This window comes from Xiphophorus maculatus, chromosome 23 (genome assembly GCF_002775205.1).
Source record: "Xiphophorus maculatus strain JP 163 A chromosome 23, X_maculatus-5.0-male, whole genome shotgun sequence".
NCBI lineage: Eukaryota > Metazoa > Chordata > Actinopteri > Cyprinodontiformes > Poeciliidae > Xiphophorus > Xiphophorus maculatus.
In genome coordinates, this window is record NC_036465.1 from 11,742,891 (window position 1) to 11,770,323 (window position 27,433).

General features: G+C 36.3%; 4 protein-coding genes across 4 annotated transcripts; all 4 read left to right on the forward strand.

The window, feature by feature from the left end:
• Positions 1-1,361: 1,361 nt before the first annotated feature.
• On the forward strand, positions 1,362-5,054 carry LOC106699715. The gene is made up of 4 exons (XM_014469886.2): positions 1,362-1,409; positions 3,351-3,677; positions 4,051-4,404; positions 4,505-5,054. Exons 1-4 carry the CDS (start codon positions 1,367-1,369, stop codon positions 4,642-4,644), a joined length of 864 nt encoding a protein of 287 aa, XP_014325372.2. The 5' UTR covers positions 1,362-1,366; the 3' UTR covers positions 4,645-5,054.
• A 3,044-nt stretch (positions 5,055-8,098) lies between these two features.
• LOC111607086 lies at positions 8,099-10,729 on the forward strand. The gene is made up of 6 exons (XM_023328946.1): positions 8,099-8,147; positions 8,247-8,573; positions 9,593-9,946; positions 10,039-10,164; positions 10,276-10,307; positions 10,406-10,729. Exons 1-6 carry the CDS (start codon positions 8,105-8,107, stop codon positions 10,541-10,543), a joined length of 1,020 nt encoding a protein of 339 aa, XP_023184714.1. The 5' UTR covers positions 8,099-8,104; the 3' UTR covers positions 10,544-10,729.
• A 5,919-nt stretch (positions 10,730-16,648) lies between these two features.
• Positions 16,649-19,245, forward strand: LOC111607134. The gene is made up of 6 exons (XM_023329047.1): positions 16,649-16,691; positions 16,801-17,124; positions 18,013-18,366; positions 18,461-18,586; positions 18,716-18,747; positions 18,847-19,245. Exons 1-6 carry the CDS (start codon positions 16,649-16,651, stop codon positions 19,045-19,047), a joined length of 1,080 nt encoding a protein of 359 aa, XP_023184815.1. The 3' UTR covers positions 19,048-19,245.
• A 2,996-nt stretch (positions 19,246-22,241) lies between these two features.
• LOC111607135 lies at positions 22,242-25,101 on the forward strand. The gene is made up of 6 exons (XM_023329048.1): positions 22,242-22,284; positions 22,408-22,740; positions 23,860-24,216; positions 24,346-24,474; positions 24,552-24,589; positions 24,677-25,101. Exons 1-6 carry the CDS (start codon positions 22,242-22,244, stop codon positions 24,779-24,781), a joined length of 1,005 nt encoding a protein of 334 aa, XP_023184816.1. The 3' UTR covers positions 24,782-25,101.
• The last annotated feature ends 2,332 nt before the right edge of the window (positions 25,102-27,433 follow it).

Here is a 27,433-nt window from a genome sequence, read left to right on the forward strand (position 1 = left end):
TCCTGCTACAAGCTAACACATATTTTTCCCAGCACCTGTATTCTTTATTCTGTTGAAGCAAACAGTGACAAAAATGGAAAATTTTGATAACTAAACACCAAAGGGAACTTACAGGAGATTACAAGGAGACCAAGACATGAAGCACACACAGCATAATGAAGTAAGCAGCAATAAACAATGAAAATCAGGTGAGCTTAATTAGGAGAATGAGCTGAATTAGACACTAAATACACAAGTGTTTACGCTACACAGCAAAATGTAAAAGACGAGAGAATAATTAATATACACCAGTGATGTGCAGTCATGAGTACAAATACAATCAGCACTAACAATCATAATAATAATAATAATAATAATAATAATAATAATAATAATAATAATAATAATAATAACTGTAAATCAATTTGTCTACTTGTCTTTCTGTCTGGGGCTGATTCACTACGGTGCCTTATTGAACTGTCTGGGCCACCGTAGTTCACACATTTTGTATCAAAATATGTTTATCACTTGTACATAGACCCTATCTCTTCCCTGAATTGTACAACAACTGGACAACCAAGTATTAGAAATGTACATTTTATTCACTCTTGTTTAATTTGTCCAATTTCTTTTGAGCTCCTGAAATGAGGGGATCGTGTTTAAAAATGCTTTAGTCTCTCACATTTTTATGCAATCTTTTTGTTCAACCCACTGAACAAAGTATTTGAAGCTTAGTTAGATGAGTAAAAGGGAAAGGAATTGTATTGTTCGGGGCCACTCTGTGATTGTTCCCTTAAGCACTCACTGCAGTGGTCCAGAGTTCAAATGTTTACTCATTCAAGCGTCATGGTTACAAGATTTACTGCTGTAATGGTCTTATAAATGATGGATGAAAGGGAACGTACTTCTGCACGCACTCTTACAGGCACACAAAATGAGTATTGGTATGAGTATTTTAAGTGTTTTAAAAATGTTCTAAATATTAAAAATAAAATAACTTTAAAGTTGCTGTTGGGTGGACACAATAATACAAGCGATAACAAATGATTGTCCTCAAGTAGCACAAAAACATATTGAATCTAAAATGGGTCATTTTTGGCACATTTATGGAGGAAGACAGGGTCCTCGAGCATCGAAAGGTAGAGCTGATGTTTTGACTCCCTCTTCTAATTTTCTGAAGTCTATGCTAATTCTCAGAAATCTTTGTTAATCTTTGGTCACAGAGTCACTGCTTTCCCCCCCCAGTGTTCTGAATTTAAGTTCACAGCTCTCTTTGTAGGTCACAGACTTTGCACACTTTTTCATGAAAAAGTGGGTGAGGCATCAGTGGTAAATTACCCATCTTCCTGTCTTTTAAGCATCACAGAGTGTAATGACTTGTGTCAAGATGCTTCTGTTTTGGGTGACACTATGTTTTCTCCGTCAAGGAAGTAAGTATAATTTTCTCTAAATATGAAACAAGTTATCATTTTGAATCTTGCGTGCCAACTGTGCATACAGATTTGCATGTACAGTTGGCATGGTGATCACCAGTCGCATTGGTGGTCTTACTGAATGGCGGTTTCTCAAAGTCAGAATTTGCAAGTGACTGTTGTGGGGCAAAGGTGGTAATAGTGGTAAGAGTTTATCCTGTAGCCGGCGGGTTGCCAGTTCAAGCCCCTGCTATGTCTTGCCTGCTGGTGATTTCTTGGTCATGCTGGTCGATGGCAGAGTCACTTCTGTCAGACTGCCAAAGAGCAGCCCTGGCTATAATCCAGTAGCTTACTACCATCAGTGCTCGAATGGGTGAATGTAATCTGAAGCGCTTTGGGATCCTTTGCACTTGCTAAGCGCTACATAAGTACCCGCCATTTATTTTTACTCTCTTAAACCCTGTTAAAAAACTATAAAATGTAAGATTTCCTTTATAACATCAGTAGCTCATGTCCCGAAAAGAAATTTATTCTCCATAGTGATGATATACAACCTTGGCATTAAATAAGAAAATGAAGAAAATGCTTAAACAAATATGAGATTATATACTTTGTCTGCTGACTGTATAGTCTTATGGTTATTTGCCTTATAACAGAATGTGCAACACTGACATAATTCTGACAATGAAAATTACCAAAACTACGTTTAGAGTTGTCTATGAGCAGTCATTTAGATGGAAGGACAATTTATAGGTTGATTATCTCAGAGCTGAGTGGCTTTAGGCACCAATCAATCACTCATTGAAACTTTTATTCTGCAAATTTGTGAATAGTGAACTGGTGCTAAATAATATCAAAAAACTATACTTCAGAAAAAACCATGAATAGTCATATTTTAGTGAAAGGCCAACACGTCTGTCCTATATGAAATAGAATCAAACACCAGCTTCATTGTGGCAGGAAGTGCTTTGTGATGGTAATTTTCAAGTTAGTTTCCTGAACCATAGTCTTTTTACTATTTGTTAAAAAGTAAAAAGGCTGATTAAGAAGGATTTTACCAGAAAATGAGAAATGTACTGAATTGGTTCCATTTCCTTTTGGGTGTCTGGGTGCAGTTACTGTATGTCTGGAAAACAAGAGGTAAATTATCCATTGCAGGTTGATCGAAATACTGATTTTGTTACTGTGGCTTGAAGCTGAGAAGTGAGTGGGAGAGTAGATTGAGTCTGGTGTGAGATGAGAGCAAATATTTGTAGTTCAAAGGTGAGTATGGATGTTCAGAGTGTACTTGAAGGATTCAGAGAAGTTGAGTGATTGATGATGGAGAGTGGGCAGGCAGGTGAGGAGCTGAGGACATCAGAGCCTCACCTGCCTGACGTGAGGCTCAGGCAGGTGAGGCTCACCACCTGTCTGAGCTGCAGGAGCTGCAGGAAACACTCAAGGAGATTCCATTCAAATAAACAGATCGGCAGATTAGACCAGACCCTAGAGCACAGGGAAGTGTCTTTAGCAATAGGACGTAAGGATAGACTTTTACTAGGAAATCATCTGGGAAAAAATACAAGTAATGCAGATAGAACTAGAGACTACTAGAATGGTTACTCATACAGCAGAAGTTCTACAGATCTTTAAATCCAGAAGAAGCTCATGGAATAGATCTGCACACATCTGCACACCAGAATCAGCGATTTTGTTTCTAAGAAAGCCAATCTGATGCTTTCGAAAGTGCAGATTACAAAACATCTCCCTTTGACATAAATAACAAATCTCTTAACAAAGGCTGTGAATTTGACCCTTATGGGCCAGACTGTGCATTAAGGATGTAAGTGGAGCATGAACTGAAATTTAATGTCTTCTGTAACATCCATTTAGGTGTTATAAACTTTTATTATATGATTTTTATCTATTGGTTTTTCTTGTTCTAAACTTTATTCTCATTGGTTTTGTCTTTAAATGCAGATACCTCGGCTCCTGTTGTCACTGTTCAACTGGGTCAACCTGTGACTTTGACATGTGTTTTTACCAAGACCACTGGGAGCCTCGGTTGGGTTCACTGGTACAAGCAAACTGCAGGAGATACTCTAAAATTAATTGTAATGACACATCCCAATACAAATCCCGATTATGGACCAGGATTTACATCTGGAAATTTCAACACAACATATTACAACAAAATGAGCAACTTGACGATTTGGAAGACCTCCAAAGAAGATGAAGGAATGTATCACTGTGGTCTTATGGACTGGCTTGGTTCTTCTTGGAATGGGTCTTATTTATTATTAACAGGTATTTTGTGTAATTCAATATATATACAAAATAGAATTACAGTAATTTTATTTTGAAAATTACTGTAATTTTAATAAAAAATAAACATAATTTGTATTTCAAACAAATTTTGCAATACTTTGTCATGAAGATATCTGTTAGTAAAGATCTCCATCTTATCTACCCATTAGATCTCACTGTAATAAAAATATTACCACGTCCGTAATCTTAAAGCAAACATATATTTTTTAGGTAAAATACAATAGTTGTAAAATGTTTTTCCAAAAGCTTGATTAAAGGACAAATATAGACTCAACAATTGATTTTCAATATTATTAATAACGCTGAACCTGTTTCTTCTTCTGATTTAATACCAATATCTTTATTTATTTAGGAAACAGTGAAACAACATCAAGCTACCGTGTTGTTCAGCAGCCAGCTGTTCTGGATCTACATCATAAAACCTCGGAGACTCTGCAGTGTTCACTTGTCTCTCAGACTGAGACAGAAACTTGTGCAGGAGATCCCAGTGTGTTCTGGTTCAGAACCGGATCAGACAAGAACTCTCCTGATCTCATCTACAGTGATGGAAAAACGCCTGACAATTGTGAGAAGACGTCAAACACTCAGAAGAAATACAGATATAATTTCTCTAAGAACATCAACTCCTCTGATGTTGGGACTTATTACTGTGCTGTGGCCACATGCAAAGAGATATTTATTGGAAATGGAACCAGAATCGAAAGCGGTATGAATTGTTTTGCATAGTGCTCCTAAACAGCATATATTATTGACATCATCTCTTTATTGGAGACCATGACATGTGTCTTTATCTCTTTGTTTTGTAGCTCATTCATCCTGTTATGAAGTTATGTTGCTGCTGGTGATCACAGGAATCTGCTTGACCATTTGTGTGATTGTGATTATTGTTTTAATCTGTTGCCGAACTCAAAGAACACCATGCAAAAACTTTAGAGGTAAGTATTGATCAAACAAATAGGAAGTTTATTTCAAAAGAGAAAAAAATGAAGATAATTTCAGAATGCATATTAATTTTTATACCATGTGTCTAGAAAGCACAACACAATGACATGGACCAACCAGATGATATTATGAGTAAACACATCTAATTGTCTACATAGTTTGTGAATTCAAAATGAAAAAAAACAAAAAAAAACACGACTGGATACAACAAAATGTATATTTTGATTTAAATATTATGCTTCCTCTCAGACAGAAGATGGAGATCATGTGACCTATGCTGCCTTGCATTTCTCCACAGAGACGACAAAAAAGAGAGAGCTGAAGACTGAAGAAAGTGTATATTCAAATGTCAGAGAACTGACTTAAATATAATCATGTTCAATAAAGTTGGATATGGCTTCCAATGAAACTTGATGTCAGATTAAAAGTCCCTTCTGAGAAGAAAGTATTAAACATGCTTTTCATTAAAACTGTATGTCTGTATTAAAAATATTTTATTTATCTGATAATCTTAAATGTTTTTTATTAGTTGTATGTCAGAAAGCATTATAACTAACAGAAATATTCTAACAGTGAAGAAAATTAGCAAAGTCTTAATAACTAATTACCAAAGGGAACTTACAGGAGGATTATAGGAAAAGCTGGACATAGAGCACGGACTGCATAATGGTAGCAGTAGCAATAAGCAATGAGAGACAGATTATATACTGAGGAAAGGTGGAGATTTGGACATTGGATCCAGTCTTCAGTGTGCTCAAAGAACTGTTATCAAGAAGTGAGCTTAGAGATCCTGGCGTTTTGTAAGGATTCAGAGGGGACAAAACCTTGAGGATGAAATTTGTTGAAGACATCAAAGCTGTAGGTGTCACCCTAGTGAAGCTGATAAAGAACAGCTGTGAAGGTAGCCCAGTGCTCTCTAGCACAGATACTCTCTGGGATAGATGGATCCAATGATGGAATAAAAGCACCCAACACACCAGAATCCTGACAAATCACTAAATTTATGGATTACACATATGCTGTTATACAGGCTGGAGTGAGGCTGAAAGTGCCATGCTGCACTGATAGGGGGCAGTGCTGAGCCCCATAGGCACAATGGGCAACAGGTGCCTTTCATGTACGCATTAAAAAACTAAAAATAGTTGGATGACTCTCCTTCTTGATGATCTTCACTAAAACATTTAAAATATGAAGTCTAACAATGATGATTTTTTGTGATGGAGATGTTTAAGTGCTCGCGCTTCATATAAATACAGGTAAGTTCATACACAATTTTCAATTTTAATCATAACAAAGAGATCTAAGCCAAAATAAAAGAAAAAAAAATACATTTTATATTAAATATTATTTTATTGCTCTTGTGTTTAATATTGTTTAAGAGTATGCAACTGACTCATTCATAATTAAATGTTAAAACAACAAAATGTTTCAATAAAGGTCAAAACACAAAGCCTTTATTTTGGATTTAGTGTATCCAATTCCAGAGAAGTCAGTGCCTCACCAGTTATGAACCTCACTGTACGTCACTTAGAAACATAAAACACAAGAAATAGCTTAACACAAAGGAATAAACTAGATCAGAAAGACAATGATGACAATAATGAACAACAGGGAATGAACTGAGTATGACAATTAATCACAAACATAAAGAAAAATCATCAAAACACCAACACAAAAAAGCAGAGACATAGGACTGAAGAAATAGGATCCATGAATGACTGAACCTATAGACATTTAATGACATTGTATAAAAAGGCACAAGCACCCGGCACACTTCAAGGATAAGCAGATAATGGATGAATGGATAGACATCAGGGCATAGAGTCGGCCATTTCAAAGCACTGACTTTGAAGTTCTTAAATTGCATCTTTCACTTTAAGCAGATGTGGAAGCCTTTGTATTGTAACAGCTCTAAAATTCACATTTTTGCTGCAAAAATGGCCCATATTTTAAAATAAAAGGTAGTAGTACTGCCTCTATCAAGCCCATACCCGTCAAGTTTGCCGTTTTTTGCGGGAAACTACCGTATTTTACCTCCCTCTCCCGCCGTGCTTCTATATTAGTATTTTCCTGTAAATATCCCGTATTGTGCCCCCACTCCCACACGTTACTTGAGTCACCTCTGCTCTCACGTTAGCTCCTCTCCCTCCCTGCGTTGATGATAGTCTAATACCCTCTTCTACGTTACTCGTCCTCACCCCCTTTTATGTTAGTATCTTATGTTAGTATTGGTAGCACACCATGTGCAGAGGCTGTAGTCCTCAATGCAGACGTCCTGGGTTCAGTTCCTGGTCTCAGCTCTCTAATGAACCGAGACCAGGCTCATTAGGACCAGCCTCCTAATGGAGGAGTGGTTCAAGCTACAAATATTTCAGAAGAGGCCTCCTACTCCGATGAAGAGACGAGTCTGTGATCGAAATCCCTCTGCACCAAGAGAGCCAGGAACAAACAACTAATCTCCAAACAGTCGCTCAAATTTTTCTAACAATGTACAAAACGCGAACATTCAGGTACTGGATACCACCTTGGATTTTCTGACTTCTCCACAGACACACACAACCACATCTGTCTGTCTACGTAAATGTTATGCATATGTGTATGTATTTTTTTTCTCGTTTGGTGCTTGAATCATACTATCATTGTTTTGTTTGTTTTCACATTATCAGACAGATGATGAATCTTAGATTAGAGAGCTTGAGGATCATATTAGAGAGTTGGAAGAAACAATTGTAAAGGACAAAGAAATCAAGAAACTGCGAAAGGCAAACTTTCTACTACAAGGCAATAACTTCTTATGTCTGACATACTTCTTATATTGTGATTCAGGATTATCTGATGGTGTATATAAAGGTGTGAAATCCAGCAATCCAGGCTGTGCATCAGTCATCTGGCTCTTCTTCCAGCCACCAGTTACAAAAGTTGCAGGATTCAAGTATGTTTTTATGGTCAGATAAAGATAATTGTCAAATAAAGCAGATCATAGATATCCAGTGTAGTATCATCTGATAATTTATCCCACAAGAAATTTAGATTGTGTTTCCATTATTTTATGTCCAGTACTGTAAACAGGAAGTGTGTGCTTGAATACACTCCCCTAAAATAACAGTGAATAAATAGTGTCTGAAAACATCTTTTCAAAACATTTATTTTTCAGTCCAGCAAAGACCTCATACATGTCCTGTGAGTTGAGATTTCTTAATTTTTACATATTACGTTGAAATAACAGATGTTTGGTATAATTGCCTGACTTTTATTTTAATTACCCAGGAGGGCACTTTGGAAACTTCTGTTAACACCACCAAGTGTAATTGTAGTGGGTTTTTCAAAGAACATTGCTTTACTGTGGCAGGAAGTGCACTTTGATTGTATATGCCGTCATAGCCAATCACATGCATTTGACTGTGGATCTCCACACCTCCCCCTGTTATTTAAGAATCAAGGGTCTCAATGACGGCAGTGTCAGCATGTTTCTGTTATGGGCTTCACTGTTTCTTCTTCACCAAGGGCGTAAGTAACATTTCATCAGTTAAGTAAATGAATGATAAGCAACTGATGGCAATTAAATATTTTTGTTGTTTTCCTTATTGTTTTCATTAAATGATACAGATTGTTTGGTCCCAGTGGTCACGGTTCAACTTGGTGATCCTGTGACTTTGTCTTGTGCTTTATTGGAGAAATTTCAAAGCACCTCATGGCTTCACTGGTACAAACAGAGTGCAGGAGATACTCTGAAATTCATTGTGTTGCAGCAGAAAAGCATAAAGCCTAATTATAAACAAAATGCGTCTACCTCAAGAATAGCGGCAACAAACGATGATAAATTCAGCAATCTAACGATTATGAAGACAGTTCTACAAGATGAAGGAATGTATCACTGTGCTCACATGGACTGGACTGCATCTACTTGGACTGGGACTTATTTATCAGTGAAAGGTAAAGAACTGATCTAATATTTTCTCCGTCTGAATGTGTCTCTTTCTCTCCAAAAAACACGGCTCCACTTGGACTGGAGAATTAAGTTAAACTAGAAAGAAATACATTAGACATTGATCTACGTCTCTGATCAATACAATTTGTGAGCTTTAGTCATTAATGATTGACTATTTTTAATACGCAATGAGATTGATTGCTCATGGGAAACTTAGTTTTTAGATTAATCTCTTTTTTGGCATCTCTGCTCTCAAAATAAGTACTCTTGATACTTTGGGTATCTATGGATTTATTCTTTTTCTATATTCCACTGATGTCTCTTACCATTGGCTGAGGCATCAAACAATACAATACACCCTTAAACTATATTATATTTATTGTTTAAATGTTTAAACACCAAATCTTTACCAACAGTAAAGATTATTGCTTTTCAAAATGAACAGACATCCACAATAACATTAGGAGTTTGTTGAAAAACTCCTAATGTTATTATATTAGGGATATTATAGGGATTTATGCTGAATAAGATGGAAAACAGCATCTCTGACCAGGATTAATTGATGAAGAAAATTTGTGGTCAAGTGAACTAGCAAGATTAAAAAATGTTAAACCAATTGGCCTTTTGTTACTAAAACCCACATCCAAACACAAGAAACTGCAGACAAATACAACTGATAAACTACACGAGCCTCAGTAAAAGTGACCAGAATTTGGTTTGTTTTAAATTATTTGTGAGACATTTTAAAAATATAACAAAAAGGCAAATGGTATTTTCTTCTTTATTTCTTGCTTTTTGTTCTACAAAAAAGATGACATTACATTTTTTTAGATTAGCAAAATTGACATAATTATCAATAAAAAAACCTGAAAATATGTAAATAAACATCAATAAAACATTTTTCAGGTTAAACTGAGATAGATGACTTCCTATTTTTGACATCAAGAATCAAATTATTTTTATCCTAAATAAAAATAGTACAACTCTTGTTTACAGTTTAATATACATTTTAATTTCTTCATAGCAAACTCCAGGACATCGAGCTACACTGTTCTTCAGAACCCAGATTCTGATCCTGCCCGTCCAACAGACTCAGAGACTCTTCAGTGTTCAGTCCTCTCTCAGTCTGAGGACAAAGCCTGTTCAGGAGAACTCAGTGTGTTCTGGTTCAGAACCGGATCAGAACAGTCCTATCCAGAAATCATCCATTCTACTGACAAAGGACTTCGTGACTGTGAGAACACAGCGACATCCAACACTCAAAAGAAATGTAGTTACAGCTTTTCTAAGAACTTCAGCTCTTCTCACAAGGGAACATTTTACTGCGCTGTGGCAACATGTGGAGAGATATTATTTGGAAAAGGAATTAAAACAACAGGTAAGAGTTTTTGTACTTCAAATACTTACTTATGCAAATATTATTTAATCTTTGAAGACAATGATATATTTCTTTTTCACCTTGTTTTGCAGATCAGTCAGCAATTCCTAAAGTTAATGTGCTGATGATCATAATAATCTGCTTAGTCATCTCTATGACTGTAAATATCGGTTTTATCTGCCACCACACTCGAAGATCATGGTGTGGAAACGTTAAATGTAAGTTGTATCTTTTGTCTTGCTGTATTTGAAACAAATAAAGACCTAAATAATCTACTATGAAGTAAAACTGAACTTTCAAGCAAACCATTGAGAACTGTTTTTCAACAGCAAAACGGAATGAGAATCAACTGGATAATATTGTAAGTGACCTATATAAAATTGTGTTTAAAAGTCTTAAAAAATATACCTGAATGTCACGTGGAACAAAAATTTAATGCAATATTTTCTTTCTGCTCAGACGGTAAATGGACAGGACCTGAACTACGCTGCCTTACATTTTGACGAAAGGAAAACATCAAGAGGAAACATAAAACGGCATCTGAAAACTGAAGACAGTGTGTATTCAGGGGTTAAATGTGATTTAATTATTAAGTAGCACAATGTTTATATGAACAAATGTAGATTCAAATTAATCCAATGTTAGTAATTAAGACCATTATAATTGTGGTCCTGTATTGTCTTAATATTTGAAACAAGCTCAAACTGCCCTGATGTGGAATAAAGTTTCTCATAACTTTTTTATGTAAATATATCTGTTTCTGCTCTAATTACAATTTTTCAAAAGAATATACAAAATTTAAAACATTATTATTGAAATGTAATTGGAACATGTCAATAAACTACCTTTTTTGAATACATTTTAAAGGCCACTTGTCAGTCTACTCAAATATAAAGTTATTGCTCTTTTGACTTTTCAAAATAAAATTTATACCTCTTTAAGCACAGTTAAAACCTCAATGACAACCAGCTAGCTTGATGGTTAATTTCAAATGGGTTTAAATGTGGATTTACAAAATGGTAATTAAAAATATTTTTAAAACTTCTCCTTAGAGCAAGAATAAAACCCATCTACACAGCCTATTTAGTGTGATATGCTGTTCTGTAGAGTACAATGCAGACAGGGATAAACACAGGCGTTACGTTTATTTGTATATAGCACATCTCAGCAACAATGCTGCTCAAAGTGCCTCACACCATAAAAAAACATGAAGAAATCAGAAATAAGGCAGAAAAACAGACAATTTTGTAATAAAAAAACAAAGAGTTCTCATGGTGACACTGTCAAGATGTGATCAAGTGTAAAAATATTCTTGTGTGCACATTGTGGATGAAGTCAACATTAGCATGTACCAGGGGTGCTTAAGGTCAGTCCTTGGGAGCTACCGTACTGCAACAGACCCGAATGAAATGGTTGAATTCCCTCACCAGATGCATTGAATAGGCCTGGTAACGAGCCATTCATTGGATACAGGTGTGCTGGAGCAGGGACGCATCTGAAATGATGACAGCAATCAAGGTCAGCACCTGTTGTACACACTCTGAGAAGGATCCTAAACAAAACCAGACTGCGCAGAAGAAAAAAATCAGTCCTATCCTCTAGATCAGGCGTGTCGAACTCCAGTCCTCAAGGGCCGCTGTCCTTCAACCTTTAGATGTGCCTCTGCTGCACCACACCTGAATAGAATAATTAGGTCATTAGCAAGGCTGGGAGAACTGATCTACACAAGGAGGAGGTAATTAAGCCATTTCATTCCAGTGTTTTGTACCTGTGGCACATCTATAATCTGCAGGACATCGGCCCTTGAGGGCTGGAGTTTGATGCCTGTGCTCTAGATGTTGCATCCTTCCTCATTGACCAAGTGGAACGTTATGAGAGGCTATGTGGATATGAGTTTCACCACCTTTAAGCTGTTTAACAGTGAGAGGTATTGATTCGGATTTCTGAACTCTGCTCGATTCAGAACAGTCCAATTCAATTCGATTGATATTCGATTCAGTTAAGGATATTACGCAGTCACAATTTTATTTGGAAATGGATGACATTCTCAAGAACTAATGCTGCAAATAATAGAAACTAACTGTAAATTGGTGCATGAGTAAAAATATGTATATTTACATTTAAAATTTTATCCAACACAATTACAGTAACAAGTAGTTTCTATTTAACCTATCCAAAATAAAAATGCAATAATTTAGATAAATTCAAACCACCAACACTTCACCTACACTACCATTTAAAACTCATTACATTTCTCCTCGTTTGTAAAATGTATGGACAAACAAAAATGGTTTTCCAGTGAGGTTGGGCAATGTGCAACATTTTCCCTGCTGATATTCAGTTCAACAAAAGATGATGGTTGAAATATTTGCACAGCAGATGTTTGGAATTTTTTTGTGGACAGAACAATGTAAACATGAATGTAATGACGTGCCAATTTAGAAAACTAAAGTCCAAATATGGAGGAATTAGTTGCCAAAAAAATACCAAGTCACCTATTTGGGATTACTTTGGCTTTAAATGGGATAAAATAGGTAAACCACAGAGTGCAACCAAATCAGTTTGCCACTTGTGCAATTTCAGCGAGGACTAAAACACAACAAACTTGCATTAACGTTACGTGTTCAGCATCAGGCTGATTACGCTATGCAACATCAGGTGCTGCAGACCACCAACAAGCTCTGGGAAAGCTTTTCACCAGTAGAAGTATGACTAAACACGAGAAGGACAGCCTGAGATGGACACACTGCAGCCTGGCTGTAAATAACTAACGTACAAAAAACATTTCTCACTTTTGTCACAAATGGAGCCCCGGTTGAGGATGAGCATTCCTGATGTAGGTTAGGAATGTCATCCCCGGGACCTGACACTGATGGTGTCGATTCTTCTCGTCTTCTTTTTCATCCCATTTGTTGGCTTTTGCATAATGGTCTTTTCTGACTTGTATTTTTCTCTGCATGATTGGAGTTTATATCATCATTACTGTCAATGCCCATCTTCTTTAGCTATTCAAGCAGTGAACGTTTTTTGAAATATTTTGTCTTGATTTGTCTCAAGATGGCGCCGGCACAGCTGGCTGCTTGCAGACGCAGCTCCCGTCGTGTGTGTTAATCTGTGTATATTTGCTGTAGCCGATTAAGGATCCGTGCTTAAAGAACCCATGAATCATCAGTTGCGCTTTCCGCGGTGGCTGGATGTGGTTCTTTCGCTGTTCTCCGCGCTCTTCTGCTGCTTTTTCTGCTCTTTGTTGCGGAGAGCCTCGCTGAACGGAGTGGCGGCATTGTTCGCTCGCGTGAACAGCTGATTGCGCTGTGTGGGCCTCTGCTGCTGCCCGGGGGCAGGCCTGTGGCCCCAGAGGGGTTGCGGAGGGGACGACGGGGCTGCAGGTCGTCCGTTAAACGGAGGGAGAAGAGGAGATGGCACAAACCAGCGGTACCCAGAAGGAGTACATGGAGTGCAGTATCTTCTGCTTCACGGAAACCTGGCTGCACTCGCTTATTCCGGAGTACAGCGTGGAGGTCCCTGGATTTCCTTTCCAAGAGTCGGAAGAAGAGGGGCGGCGGGATTGCACTTTATGTGAGTGAGAGGTGGTGTAATCCCGGTCATGATAACGTGAAGGAACAGATTTGTAGCCCGGACATTGAACTTCTGGCTGTGGGAATGCGGCCGTATTATTTGCCGAGGGAGTTAACGTCCGCCATTTTGATCGCTGTTTACATTCCCCCATCAGCTGATGCAGCGGTGGCCTGTGATGTCATCAGCTCTACCGCAGCTAAACTCCAGACTCAACACCCGGACGTTGTTATTGTCTTGTCTCTTGCCTTGTCTTGTCTCTATGCTGTAACTGCGAAGTAATTTCCCTGCTGGGATGAATAAAGTACTTCTGGACTCCATTTACATAGGCCGGGTCCAGAAGAGAGCTGGATCCATAGCCATGGATTCCAGCCACCGGGCCACAGACTGTTTGTGCCGCTGCCATCAGGCAAGCGGTACAGGAATATACGGACTACAACAAATAGACTGAGAAACAGTTTCTTCCCCACAGCCGTCAGAGCCATTACTCCCTGCTGCCCCCCCCTCCCACACATATCATAACCTCGCAGTCACGCATACATATCCCCCATCCCCACACAGCCATATTGTTCTGCACTTTGCACTGTCACATCATCTGCATTTTGCCATAATTGGACCTGCTGCTACTTCTTTGGTGTGGTTGAGTGCCTTTAGTTAATTTTAGTTGTATATATTGTTATTATTACTATTATTGTGTGTTTGTTTATTTTTATTGTATATATGTGAATTTTTGCACGGGAGCTGCAACAGAAATTTCGTTGAATCCTGTTCAATGACAATAAATGCTATCTATCTATCTATCTATCTATCTATCTATCTATCTATCTATCTATCTATCTATCTATCTATCTATCTATCTATCTATCTATCTATCTATCTATCTATTATTAAAAAAGAGGATCATTTAATGCTAGCTTTGGACAAAACGTTTGGCTCTTTTCCTCTTTAATCTTGCCCGGGATTGGTGAGTGACGTTCTCCGTGAGCGACCTGCAGCGACCGCGTGCTGGTAAAACGAAACAACAACAAAGCGTGTTGACGTCACAGATCACAGAGTTTAATCTCATACAAAGCAATCGACAACAAAGCTGCAGAGGAACAGAGATATGCATTTTCTCATAAAAATAAAAAAACACACAAGGGGGAAGACAGACAAACACAAAACAAATACAAAAAGGCAAAAATAGCGGCCGCGTTCTCTCTCTCTATCTCAGCATTGACCCAAATTTTTATAGTCAGTGGGTGTTCCTTCAATTTAATATATGCAGTCAAGGCGCTCCGTTCTTTGACCAATTAGAAACTCCCTCAGCCCTCAGAGAACTTGAAAAAACTCCCCTCATTGTGGCAAAGGTGTCTGTTTTTTATCTAAGTAAGAGGGCGGACCACTTCGTGCCCATCGCTGCCTGATACGGAAGATCCCTGGCGCCAAACGTCCTAAGATGAGATTTCACAGACACCTCCGTAGCCCCCACTCCCATTGGAATGCAAATTTATTGCTCTGGTGTGGGGGAGGCAAAGGGCCCTGCTCTGTCTGCTTACCGCATCTCAGACGAGACCTGTTCCAAATAAGAGTATTGTATATAACTGTTACACATGTCGTAGATTAACTGTATTAAGCACCAAATAATAATCATTTTTCTTAACACTATCTATCTATCTATCTATCTATCTATCTATCTATCTATCTATCTATCTATCTATCTGTCTATCTGTCTGTCTGTCTGTCTGTCTGTCTGTCTGTCTGTCTGTCTGTCTGTCTGTCTGTCTGTCTGTCTGTCTGTCTGTCTGTCTGTCTGTCTGTCTGTCTGTCTGTCTGTCTGTCTGTCTGTCTGTCTATCTATCTATTATGTTCTAAACACAAGTGTGCTGTTATTTGATCTTCATATGCTGGGCTGTAACCAGAGAGAGTGTCAACATCCACAGAGTCAAAAACTTTTAGATCAATCTGTGTAGACAGAAATTTGTATTAGAATTCGCAGTCAAGCTTGGAATCTAATGCAAGATCCACTGACAACACAACGAGGTTAGTGCACTCACACACAAAATCAGTTTGTCTTTTTTTTTCACATAGAATGACGTAAGGGTAAATGGTTATTTGCATCAACCATATTTTAAAATTACTACGTACTTTCATTCAATAAATGCATTCAATCCCACTACACTGCTGTGAGATTAATTTTAAAAAGGCACGTAACATGTGAAGTGAAGAAAACAATTATTTTAAAAAAATTAAATTACCATTGGTTTAATTTAACTCAATCTTATAATGTCAGGCTGTAGTATGGTAGCCAGAACAAAAGGTTTTGTCTTATCATTAATGTTTGTTTATGATACAAATTAATGACCATAAATAATAGACGTAGTGTTCCTCTTCCATGCGTGAATCTAAGTGACGGAGTATCCGTATCTGAGTATGCCAACGTCCCACTATTGCGTGTTGGTGTCAATGCATACGACTCATCCCTCACCGAAAACATACCTGAAATCTTGCTTTGGTTCTTTCATGCATTGCTGAGGAATCTTCAAGTCTTGAATAGAAGCCACATTCTGAGTTGCCTAAACGTTTGGTCTAACAAAGCTCCACCTGTTTCCATAAAGCGCCTTCTTCGATCTGCAGTCTGCAGCGAAGCTTCTGCTGTTACTCAAAGTGTAATAAACATAACCAAATGCTAAGTGCATAGAAATTAAAATACACTTCAGATGCATTTCATTTCTGTGTCAAAAAGATCAAACAGAATCATCAAGATTACTAAAAGCTAAGGCATCAAATATTTTACTCTCTATATAATAAATGTATCCAATATTTATATTTGCCTTTCTAAATGAGTGACAAAAAATACTTTAGTTTTTTACCACAGGCTGATCTTTTGGTATTTGTATGTTGCATTCAAAGATCATTGGGTAATTGCTTGGCCCTGAGTTCAACTATCCAGGAGGGCACTTTGGAAACTTCTGTTAACACCACCAAGTGTAATTGTAGTGGGTTTTTCAAAGAACATTGCTGTACTGTGGCAGGAAGTGCACTTTGATTGTATATGCCGTCATAGCCAATCAGAGGCATTTGACTGTGGATCTCCACACCTCCCCCTGTTATTTAAGAATCAAGGGTCTCAATGACGGCAGTGTCAGCATGTTTCTGTTATGGGCTTCACTGTTTCTTCTTCACCAAGGGCGTAAGTAACATTTCATCAGTTAAGTAACTGAATGATAGGAAATTTCTTACGTCCATTAAATATTTTTATGTTTTTCCTTATTGTTTTTATGTATTTTTTAATGACACAGATTGTTTGGTCCCAGTGGTCACGGTTCAACTTGGTGAACCTGTGACTTTGTCTTGTGCTTTTTCGGAGAGACTTCAGGGCACATGGCTTCACTGGTACAAACAGAGTGCAGGAGGTACTCTAAAATTCATTGTGATGCAACAGAAAAGCATAGACCCAAAATACGATCCAAATGCACCTGCTTCAAGAATGAAAGCAACAATTGATGACAAACTCGGCAATCTAACGATTATGGAGACAGTTCTACAAGATGAAGGAATGTATCACTGTGCTCGAATGGACTGGACTGAATCTATTTGGAGTGGAACTTACTTGTCAATAAAAGGTAATCATGTGATCTAATCATTTAAATGTTTTTTAATAAACACAAGTTTTATATCCCCAAAACTCATAGGGCTCACTGGGCACAAAGTGAAGTAGTGCCAAAAGTTCACTACTTTACCTATATGACCAATTCAATTTGTGAGTTTCAGTCATAAATGATTAATGAGTCTTATACATTTTTCTTTTTAGTAACAAACTCCGCCTTGCGTGCAAAAATGAAATTATTTCAAAATATGTCAACCTATCCACACAGTGATTATCTACAAAATATATATTTCAGAATATCCTAAATGCAAATAATTATACACAAAAATTTTTATTAATTGCTGGGTCTAATATGTCATATTTAAAATATACAGCAGCAACACAAATGTATTTGTTGTAGACAAAAATGAGCTTTACAGGACAGATTTAAGTTCCTTTAAACCGTCCGGATTCAATAAAAACTGTGTGAATGAGTGAGAAGTAACATTTTCTAAAAATATCACAAGGACATATTCTGCTGTTTGCAGTAAAACCATGTGACTAAAACTTTGAAAAGGAAAAGTACAGAAAATGTGCGAGTAAGGGAGTTGTAAAATTCCTAAAAATTGAAACAAAAATCTTGTAGAACAAACAAAAAAAAAAGTACAAGGAAAATGAAGAAAATTATATGGTTGTAGACAAAGTTAACTTCATTCTTCTGAAATATTTGTCCAAGATGCCTTAGAAAAGTTTATGCTTAGCTCTTGAATAACGATCAACTATATTTATGTTCTACCGATAGTTATACTAATTCGACAAATTTATGAAAAGCGATTTTAGAAAAAGGTAACTTTTTTCTTTGTATTTGTTCCCATTATTTTCTCTTTTTTTAGAATTAAATCTATGTTCTTTAATTTCTTCATAGGAAAATCTGAGAGGACAATAAGCTACACTGTTCTTCAGAACCCAGTTTCTGATCCCGCCCGTCCAGCAGACTCAGAGAATCTTCAGTGTTCAGTCGTCTCTGAGTCTGAGGACAAAGCCTGTTCAGGAGAACTCAATGTGTTCTGGTTCAGAACCGGATCAGAACAGTCACATCCAGAAATCATCTACACTAATGACAAAGAACTGCATATTTGTGAGAACACATTGACATCAAATGCTCAGAAAAAATGTAGTTACAGCTTTTCTAAGAACTTCAACTCCTCTGATACATTGTACTGTGCTGTGGCAACATGTGGAGAGATATTATTTGGAAAAGAAACTAAACCAACAGCAGGTATGATTTTTGTACATGAAGTTTGATGCTTTAAGCTGCGCAAACGTTACTTCTTTAAAGACAATGATATATTTCTTTCCCCCTTGTTTTTCAGATCAATCACCAAGTTCTAAAGTTAATGTGCTGATGATCATAATAATCTGCTTGGCCATTTCCTTCACTATAAATATTTTTTTTATCTGTCACCAAACTCAAAGATCACTATGTAGAAACTTTAAAGGTAAGCTTTATTTGCTGTATTACTATTTTTGCCACAACATAAATTGTAAAAAACAAAAACACATATAAATGAAATGCTTTGAAAGAAAAAACTGTAAGTGTACCTTTTTGTTGAATTTTATTTCAACAGCAAAACATAATGAGAATCAACCGGATAATTTTGTAAGTGCATATTATTAAATTACTTATTTTTGTATAAAATTATTTACATTAGTGTGGACTATGACTAAAACTTTAATGTATTTTATTCTTTCCACTCAGACTAAAGATGGACAAGAAATGAACTACGCTGCCTTGCATTTCGATGAGGGAAAAACTTCAAGACGAAAGATAAAAACACAATTGAAAACTGAAGAAAGTGTGTATTCACAGGTCAAATATGAAGTTGTAAATGCTCAGTATTTATATGAACAACAAAATGTTGTAGATTCAAATCTATCTGCAGCAAGATTTGAGAAATAATAAATTGAGAGATTATCATAATTTACTAATGCATCATCTTCTTTTAACAACTTAAAAACAAAGAAACTCAAACTGCCCTGATTGCAAAAGCACCACAATTCTTTTTTCTGGGGTTTGGCAGCAGTTTTATGTAATAAATCTTTGCACTATAAATATCTGCACACTTCTAGAAAACTGTAAAACTTCCTTTAAATTAAAGCTACAGTCCTATTTGTTGCTATTGAATAAAAATGGAAAAATCATAAAGTGTAGTCTGTTTTTCAGTCTGTCCTTTTGCTACTGCAGTGTAATAGTTTTTGCTTGCTTCTTGTTTTATTCTCCTACTCACACTAAGTGCTTTGAATTACCTTATTGCTGAAATTGTGCAATACAATTAAAATGATCTTGCCTGGCCTTCTGGATCCTTCCACCAACTAAAAATCTAGATTGCTTCTACAAACAGTTGTGTGTCACTCAGGAAGTTACACAGAAAATAGAATAATTTTGATTTCAGCATCTGGTCGTCCACTGTTTTTTTTTGTTTTTTTTTGACAACCTTCCTGGTAAACTCTTTTCCCTCTTCTGGATATAAAACTATGGTGTGATTGGTCAGAATTTTGTGGATAAACTTATTTGTGTGGAAAATAGCATCAACAGGATGGATAGTTTTGAGGAACAAGGCACTACAGCAGGAACAGAGAAAATACCCCCTATAGTATAATCAATTTCTGAGAATATTGTGAGCTTACTAAATATATTAGTTGAAGTCATAAAGTGAGCCCCCATGCTTTAAATAGCAATTTCAAAGGTTTCAAGATGGTAAACTTTGTGTTTGAATTCAGCTTGTTTACAAAGTAAATGGGCCACTTCAGGGAGGTGGGAAAACTCGCAGCTGATTGACACACCAGCTTCTGTTGGTTATTCACACACTTTTGTTATAATAAGCTGAAAGTTTGAAAGCAGGGTCGGACCTAGCCACTGCCGCATTGGACGAGATTTTATTTGGCACCCCAACTCCACACCAAATATCGCCTCTTCTCTTTTTACTATTTTGAATAGTAAAATATTGAACATACTCTGATTTCATCACCTGCAGGATATGGCCAGGCAGCAGGATCTATTGGTGCAGCCACTATTTCTCATGCATGGACGAGTTCTTGAGACATGGAGTCAATAAGAGATGAAAAAAATAAAGTTCCTTTGACTTCTCCCAGTGTTTCCAGTGCTAACTAGAAATAAAACAATCACAGCCCAGAGGCAGGTCTTAGAGCTGTCAATCAAGCCTGTGTGCGTGGATTAATGGTTTTTCTGTTACAGGAAAACTATTAATCCTCCATCTCTGCCATTAGCATATTTAGCAGAGGTTGACACGCCTCCTGACTCTGATTGGCTGTTTTTGGTTGGAAGTGGTGAATTTCTTCCAATTACAATGGCAATGTTTTTTTTTCACAGAGTATCTGTTTGATTTTATGCTGTCATGACTGTGATAGTTGTGATAAATATGTGAAAAAACATATTTCTTATAAAAGTTACATACAGCAGGTTTAAATGTAGTAATAATTTGGTGTTCAGCTAAATAAGGGCAGAATCTTTCATTTTAGAAAATTACAAGTTGTTTTTTATCAATCAATCAAATTTTATTTGTATAGCACATTTCAGCAGCAAGGCATTTCAAAGTGCTTTACATCATTACAAACACAGAAACACAAAGCAACATAGAATCAATAATCAAAACACAGCATTAAGTCAAGTTCCATCAATAAATTTGTAATTGCTTACATTTCAAATACAATTCTAAACAGGTGGGTTTTTAGTTGAGATTTAAAAGAAGTCAGTGTTTCAGCTGTTTTACAGTTTTCTGGAAGTTTGTTCCAAATTTGTGGTGCATAGATGCTGAAAGCTGCTTCTCTTCGTTTGGTTCTGGTTCTGGGGATGCAGAGCAGACCAGAACCAGAAGACCTGAGAGGTCTGGAAGGTTGATACAATAAAAGTAGATCTTTAATGTATTGTGGTGCTAAGCCGTTCAGTGATTTATAAACTAACAACAGTATTTTAAAGTCTATTCTTTGAGCTACAGGGAGCCAGTGGAGGGACTTTAAAACTGGTGTTATGTGCTCTATCTTCCTGGTTTTAGTGAGAACGCGAGCAGCAGCATTCTGGATCAGCAGCAGCTGTTTGATTGATTTGTTGGACAGACCTGTGAAGACGCTGTTGCAATAATCAATACGACTGAAGATGAACGCATGGATGAGTTTCTCTAGATCTGGCTGAGACATTAGTCCTTTAATCCTGGAAATGTTCTTCAGGTGATAGAAGGCCGACTTTGTAACTGTCTTTATGTGGCTCTGGAGGTTCAGGTCAGAGTCCATCACTACTCCCAGGTTTTGGGCCTGATCGCTGGTGTTTAGTTGTAATAGCTGAAGCTGTGCATTGACTCTAGATCTATAACTCTAGATCGTTCCTCTTTAGGTCCAAAAATAATAACTTCAGTTTTGTTTCTGTTCAGCTGGAGAAAGTTTTGGCACATCCACACATTTATCTGGTCTAAGCATCTGTTCAGTGATTGGATTGGCTCTGAGTCACCTGGTGACATCGTAATGTAGAGCTGTGTGTCATCTGCATAGTTATGGTAGCTAATATTATTTCCTCTTATAACCTGAGCTAGAACTTCTACTTTTAAATAGTAGAAGTTCAAATCTGTCCCACTCAGACATCTTTTGCCCGCAGAATTTGTGGAACATGCAGCAGACATGTTTTCCAGGCGTTAGACCATGACCATGATGTGCCATAATGTAATGATGTGCTGGAATTATGTTTTGCAATGTAATTACTGCGGATTAAAATTGGCATTGCTGAAGTATAAGTGTAACATATTTATTATTTTTACTATTATAACGCTCATTGATAAAGACAAAGCTCTGACCGGGTGGTGCTGGATGAAGGCTACCTGACATGAGGATTCATCTTGTGCCTTTGCTAGAGGAGTATAATGTCTTGTATAAAATCTGTGATATAGCGGTCTTAAAAGAAAAGGTGATGACTTGTCTATTTGCTTCAAATAAAATTGTTTTGCACACTGAAAATAAGCCTTGTTGTGGCAGCAAATCCCCGTGAGTGTATATTCTTTCGTAGCCAATCAGATGCATTTGACAGTCTGTACGACCACACCTCCCACAGTTTCTTAAGCTTTATGTCCTTATGAAGACAGTAGCAACATGACTCTGCTATGGCTTGTACTGTTTCTTCTTCATCAAGGATGTAAGTAGATTTAAAAGCAGAAAAAAATAATTTAAAAAAACCTTTTATCTGTAAGCAGTTTTTTTCTTTTTTAAACTGATCTTTATCATTTAACGCTTTTATCTTTTCTTCTTTTTACTGCAGATACTTTAGTTCCTGTGGTCACAGTCCAGCTCGGGGAACCTGTGACTTTGAAATGCGTAATGACTGAGAAGTTTGAAACTGTGACATGGGTTCACTGGTACAAGCAAAGTGCAGGAAATACTCTGATATTAATTGCAATGATGCGTAAAAGTACAACTACAACGCCCACCTATGGCCCGGGATTCTCAAAATCAAGATTCCACATAACATATATTGGCAACATCAGCAATCTGATCATTTCGTCAACAGTAGAACAAGATGAGGGAATGTACCATTGTGCATATATGGACTGGACCGAATCTACTTGGACTGGGACCTATTTGTCATTAAGAGGTAAATATGCTTGGTCTTTTTTCATACCCAGAACTGGCATTTGGTTAAACACAATCATGGCTCTTTGGAAATAAGATGTCTGGAATGTCTCTGGAAGGATTATTTTTAAAATTTTTCCTTTGTCCACATTTGTCAGATAATATAGTGAAACACATTCTTGATTGAAAGAGTGTTAAAATATTATTAGCAGTATTAGCAGAATATAATTTAAATATTTACTAAATTAACTATTAACTAAACATGTTTCAATATAAGAATTTTGGATTTGTAAAATAGAATTATATGTCAAGTATTTCCTCAATGTTGATTTTTCTGACTTATTAAATGTGCATTTTTAAAGGGCTCTGATATTCACTAACAGTTTGTGAAAAAAATTAAATTATTTTTCTGTCTTTAATTATTTTCAACCAATGTAACCAAAAGTCTGACAAGAAAGACTTTATAAAAATAAATTGTTTCTGAAAAACAAACAATAATTCCATGTAGTTAAGGCTAATGTTGTTCATACGGGTGGTTGTAACCGAGTTAAAGTAATATTTTACTCTGCCTTTGGAATTAATTTTAACATTTCAGAGTGGAACTGCAAAGAATCTTAACCCGAATTGAACAGAAAATGTGTGGAAGGAGCTAAAGATTAGGGTGATGGCCTGGAAGCTTTCAGCCTCAAAGATTTGGAGCTCATCTCCAGCAATAAATCATAAAAATACTGGTGGAAACATGCAAAATGTGGTGAGCATTTCATAAATGCAATGCCAATAAAAATTACTCGTCCCATTAGTTATTAATAAGGGTACAAATATTTTTCCATGTCAGTTCTCAAAATAAAATGTAAATAAAACATAACTATTATAAAATATTTGCCTTTTGAGATACAGATGCCACATTTTCAAAAATAAAAAAAATATTTTAATATTCATTTGCAAAGAGTATTTCCATTGGGTATAGCTTTAGATATAACTTTGACCTACATATATGTTAAGAGTGTTAAAAACTTTGCTCTGTTTTTAATAAAACATCAAAACAAAGACAAAAAATGTATATCTTCAATACACCTTTTAGTTTAAATCAAAATGTCAGAGCTCTTTTTTTAAGTTGTGATGTTCTTTCATTTCTTCATAGAAAATTCTCAGACGACTTCAAGCTTCACTGTTGTTCAGGAGCCAGCAGTTTCTAAGCCCGCCAGTGAAACAGACTTGGAAACGCTGCAGTGTTCGGTTCTCTCTGATTCTGTAAACACAACCTGCTCAGGAGAACCCAGTATGTTCTGGTTCAGAGCCATATCAGACACGTCCCATCCAGATTTCATCTTTGCTGAGGGAAAAATACCTAAAAACTGTGAAAAGACGTCAAACAATCAGAAGAAATGTAGTTATAATTTCACTAAAGCTGTCAAATCATCTGAAGCTGCCACTTATTACTGTGCTGTGGCCACATGTGGAGAGATACTATTTGGAAATGGAACCAGCCTGAATAAAGGTATAATTTTATATAATTAATTATTAAATTAAAAATGTGTCAAATTAGTCCCCAAGTCAACTCTCAGCAAATCCAGGTTAAAATGTTTTCTTTAATATTACTTTTTTTGTTGTCCCAATAACATTACAGAATCGAGTCTGTGGTCAGTGGAGGCCATCACAGTCATTTTCCAACTCTCCTTTCTTTTAGCCCTGAGTCTGATAGTTATAACCTTTCTCATATGCTTCACCAACACAAACAAATGCGACCATTTTCAAGGTAATACCAAATACTTAAAATACTTTATAAATAGGAAAGTTTTTGATTTCACTTAACATTTTTATTTTACTATCTAGCTACTAACCTGAATAAAAACTCTCAAAGCAGGAATCGGGTGAGTATAGATAATACAGTTATCAAATATTTTGATGCATATTTTCTGCCACAAGTGAGTTTTAATGTTTTTTAATTTTTCTTCCAGAAACGTGAAGATAAATGGATGTATTCGACTGCAATGTTCACAATAAATACTGACGGTGCTGAAACAAAGAAAATACCAAAGATGTTCAACATACATTTTCACTGATTTATCTGGTTCATGGTTGTTTGGAGCTACATATTAAAATATTGTTGATGAAATTTGATGTATGACTTTAATTCAATGAGTTTGTTTCCTGTTTGTGCATTTTTACCTCATGAACATGAGCTGAAAATTTGTTCCACTTTTAGTAACTTGAACAGCTTTATGGTTTTAGAGCATAGACAACTAACATATCAAGAAATTATAGGAACTTCAAAACTCAGAAATCAGCTCTCAGATTTCATTTTTGTGAGTTGATTTTCTGTGAAATGGTGAAACCTTAATTGATGATACTAACTTGTGTTGGTAGGAATAGTTGGACAGCAGAAATGCTTAGGTAGAAGATGTCATCCATGTAAGTGAAAAAATGAAAATTTTTCTGATGGGTGCTGTTACTCACTTTATCTGACCTAATATTGTTCAACAATGTAAGTATTTATATATATAGTATTGTATTATAAAGCCATGCACAAATACAAACGATACATTGGCTATAAAAGGACACTTGTTCCAAATCTCTCTTACATTTTCTGTCTGCATTTTTTTGTGTTTACATAAATATGTACCAAAAATAAGCAATTGGTAATTTTCATGAAAAATGTTACTTAATTTTTTGTTCTTTTTATATGGACAGCGCTAAAAAGAAGCTGTCAATACAATAAGTGACATCGTCACTGTTCTGAAGTAATAGGCTAAGTCTTTCTTTTCCAAAAGTGACTTTTCTTTGCCAAAATTGCTAAACAAAATTTCATGTGTTTTATCATACTAGCCATAGCATACAGCATATTATTGGTTGTTATAGCACTTACTCTGTTTCTGTCTTATTCCGCCTACACATTACTTTAGCTTTTTTAAACTTATATTTTAGCAACGGTGTAGTTGCTTATGTGAAGGAAAATTTAGTAACAATGTTTAAATAAATTTGAATTTACACTTTATGATGTTTCTATTAAAAGTTTGCACTCAGTTGCAGCTCAACAGGATATATGCTCTTCTGACCCTCTGCAAATAAGTGAAGAACAGGGTGTTCAGCAGTTAGAAATGTGAGACATGGCTAAGGTGATAAGCCTAGGTTGTAGAAATTCAGTTTCTAGTATCTGTTTAGCCATCAGCAGAGAGGCCTTTTTGGAGAAACGCCTAAAGTTGAGCTGTGAATGTGTATGCAACCCTGCTCCACTGGAACTGACAGATAAGTAACGTATAGATTTTTGCCTGACACTTGAGCCAGGGGTTGTGACTAAGTAATATGTGATGTATCCTATGTAGATGAGGAGACGTTCAGCCCCAAATCAGAACTCATCTGATTCTCACTGAGATGTGAGCTTTGTATGTTTTCTCCATTTGCAAATGTTAATAAAAGCTGTGTTTGTTCTCTTTTAAAGCTGAAGTTTGGTCTCGAATTTTGTGCAACTTAACAGCTTACATACTTCAATATTTCAGAATTGTATATAGTACTTTTTTATAAAACGCAGAAGTTAATAAATCTAGCAAATCTAAGTGAAAATCTGATAAGGTTGTATGTTTCTTGCATTGTGAGTTACTGTATCTCTTGTGTTGATTGAACTTATGCAATAAAACAATACAAAGGAAATCCAATATGGAAGACATCACACTGTAGAAATCAAATCTGATAGTAAATTAAACTTTGTGTTATTCCTACTTATTCATGTACTATTGTATTCATGTACTATATGTACTATTGTATTATTGGGACAACAAAAAAAGTAATATTAATCTGTTTTCAGATGAAGCATTGAACTAACAAGATATTCACAAGATCATTATGCCTGAAATACTTTTTTGATTCTACATATTTCTCTACATACAGAATTATTTAATGAGAACCTGCCAAAAAAAGAAACGTGAATTTGTTACAAAATGTTTTTGTACACTCATTAAGAAGTATGACCCTTCATGTTTTTCATCATTTCACCAGTTTCCTGATACTCACCACATCACTGCTCCCTTCAGCTGCATAATCCTTGAGCCTTTGCCCAACCTCAGTCTCTGCAGGCATTAGCAGCAGTCGCCATTAGCTTCCTTCTGGTCGTCACCCGCTCTCCGGCCTTCTCCTTTCCATCATCCCACTGTCCTGTTTTTTTTCCCCAACTCTCTGTTGAGTTCACTTGTCCATCGTTGTCCTATATTACTTTCATAACTATAATACTCAGTTCAGTCTTTAGACTAATCAAATTAGTCAAACTAGAATATACTTCTGTAAATACACAAGTCTCCTCCAGAGACTATCTACTTTCCTACACAGTTCCAGAAACCACAAGAAATCAAAAGTAATTGTGCAAAAAATTTCTTTTTTTCACTCATTAGTGAATGAATGACTTAAAGAATGATGTCTAAAAACACAGATTTTTGGAGTAAAATACTAATTTCATTCTAAAATATACTAAATGTCAATGTCCTACCAACACAGTACCTCCAGCAGGTTTAAGCTGACTCCTTTGTTAGTGTCCATTTCAACAGCTGTAAATCTGCTGCAACGTGGCTTCTTTTCCAACCATGAACATTGGCATATTTGAAAACGTGTTTTTGGCAGATGTAAACATAAAGAAATGAAGTGCAGCGGTGGCTTCTGATGCAGCCATGTACAGTATATTGGGTATTTGCTGTCATGGAGGGTGTACAACAGTGTAGTCCAGAGAT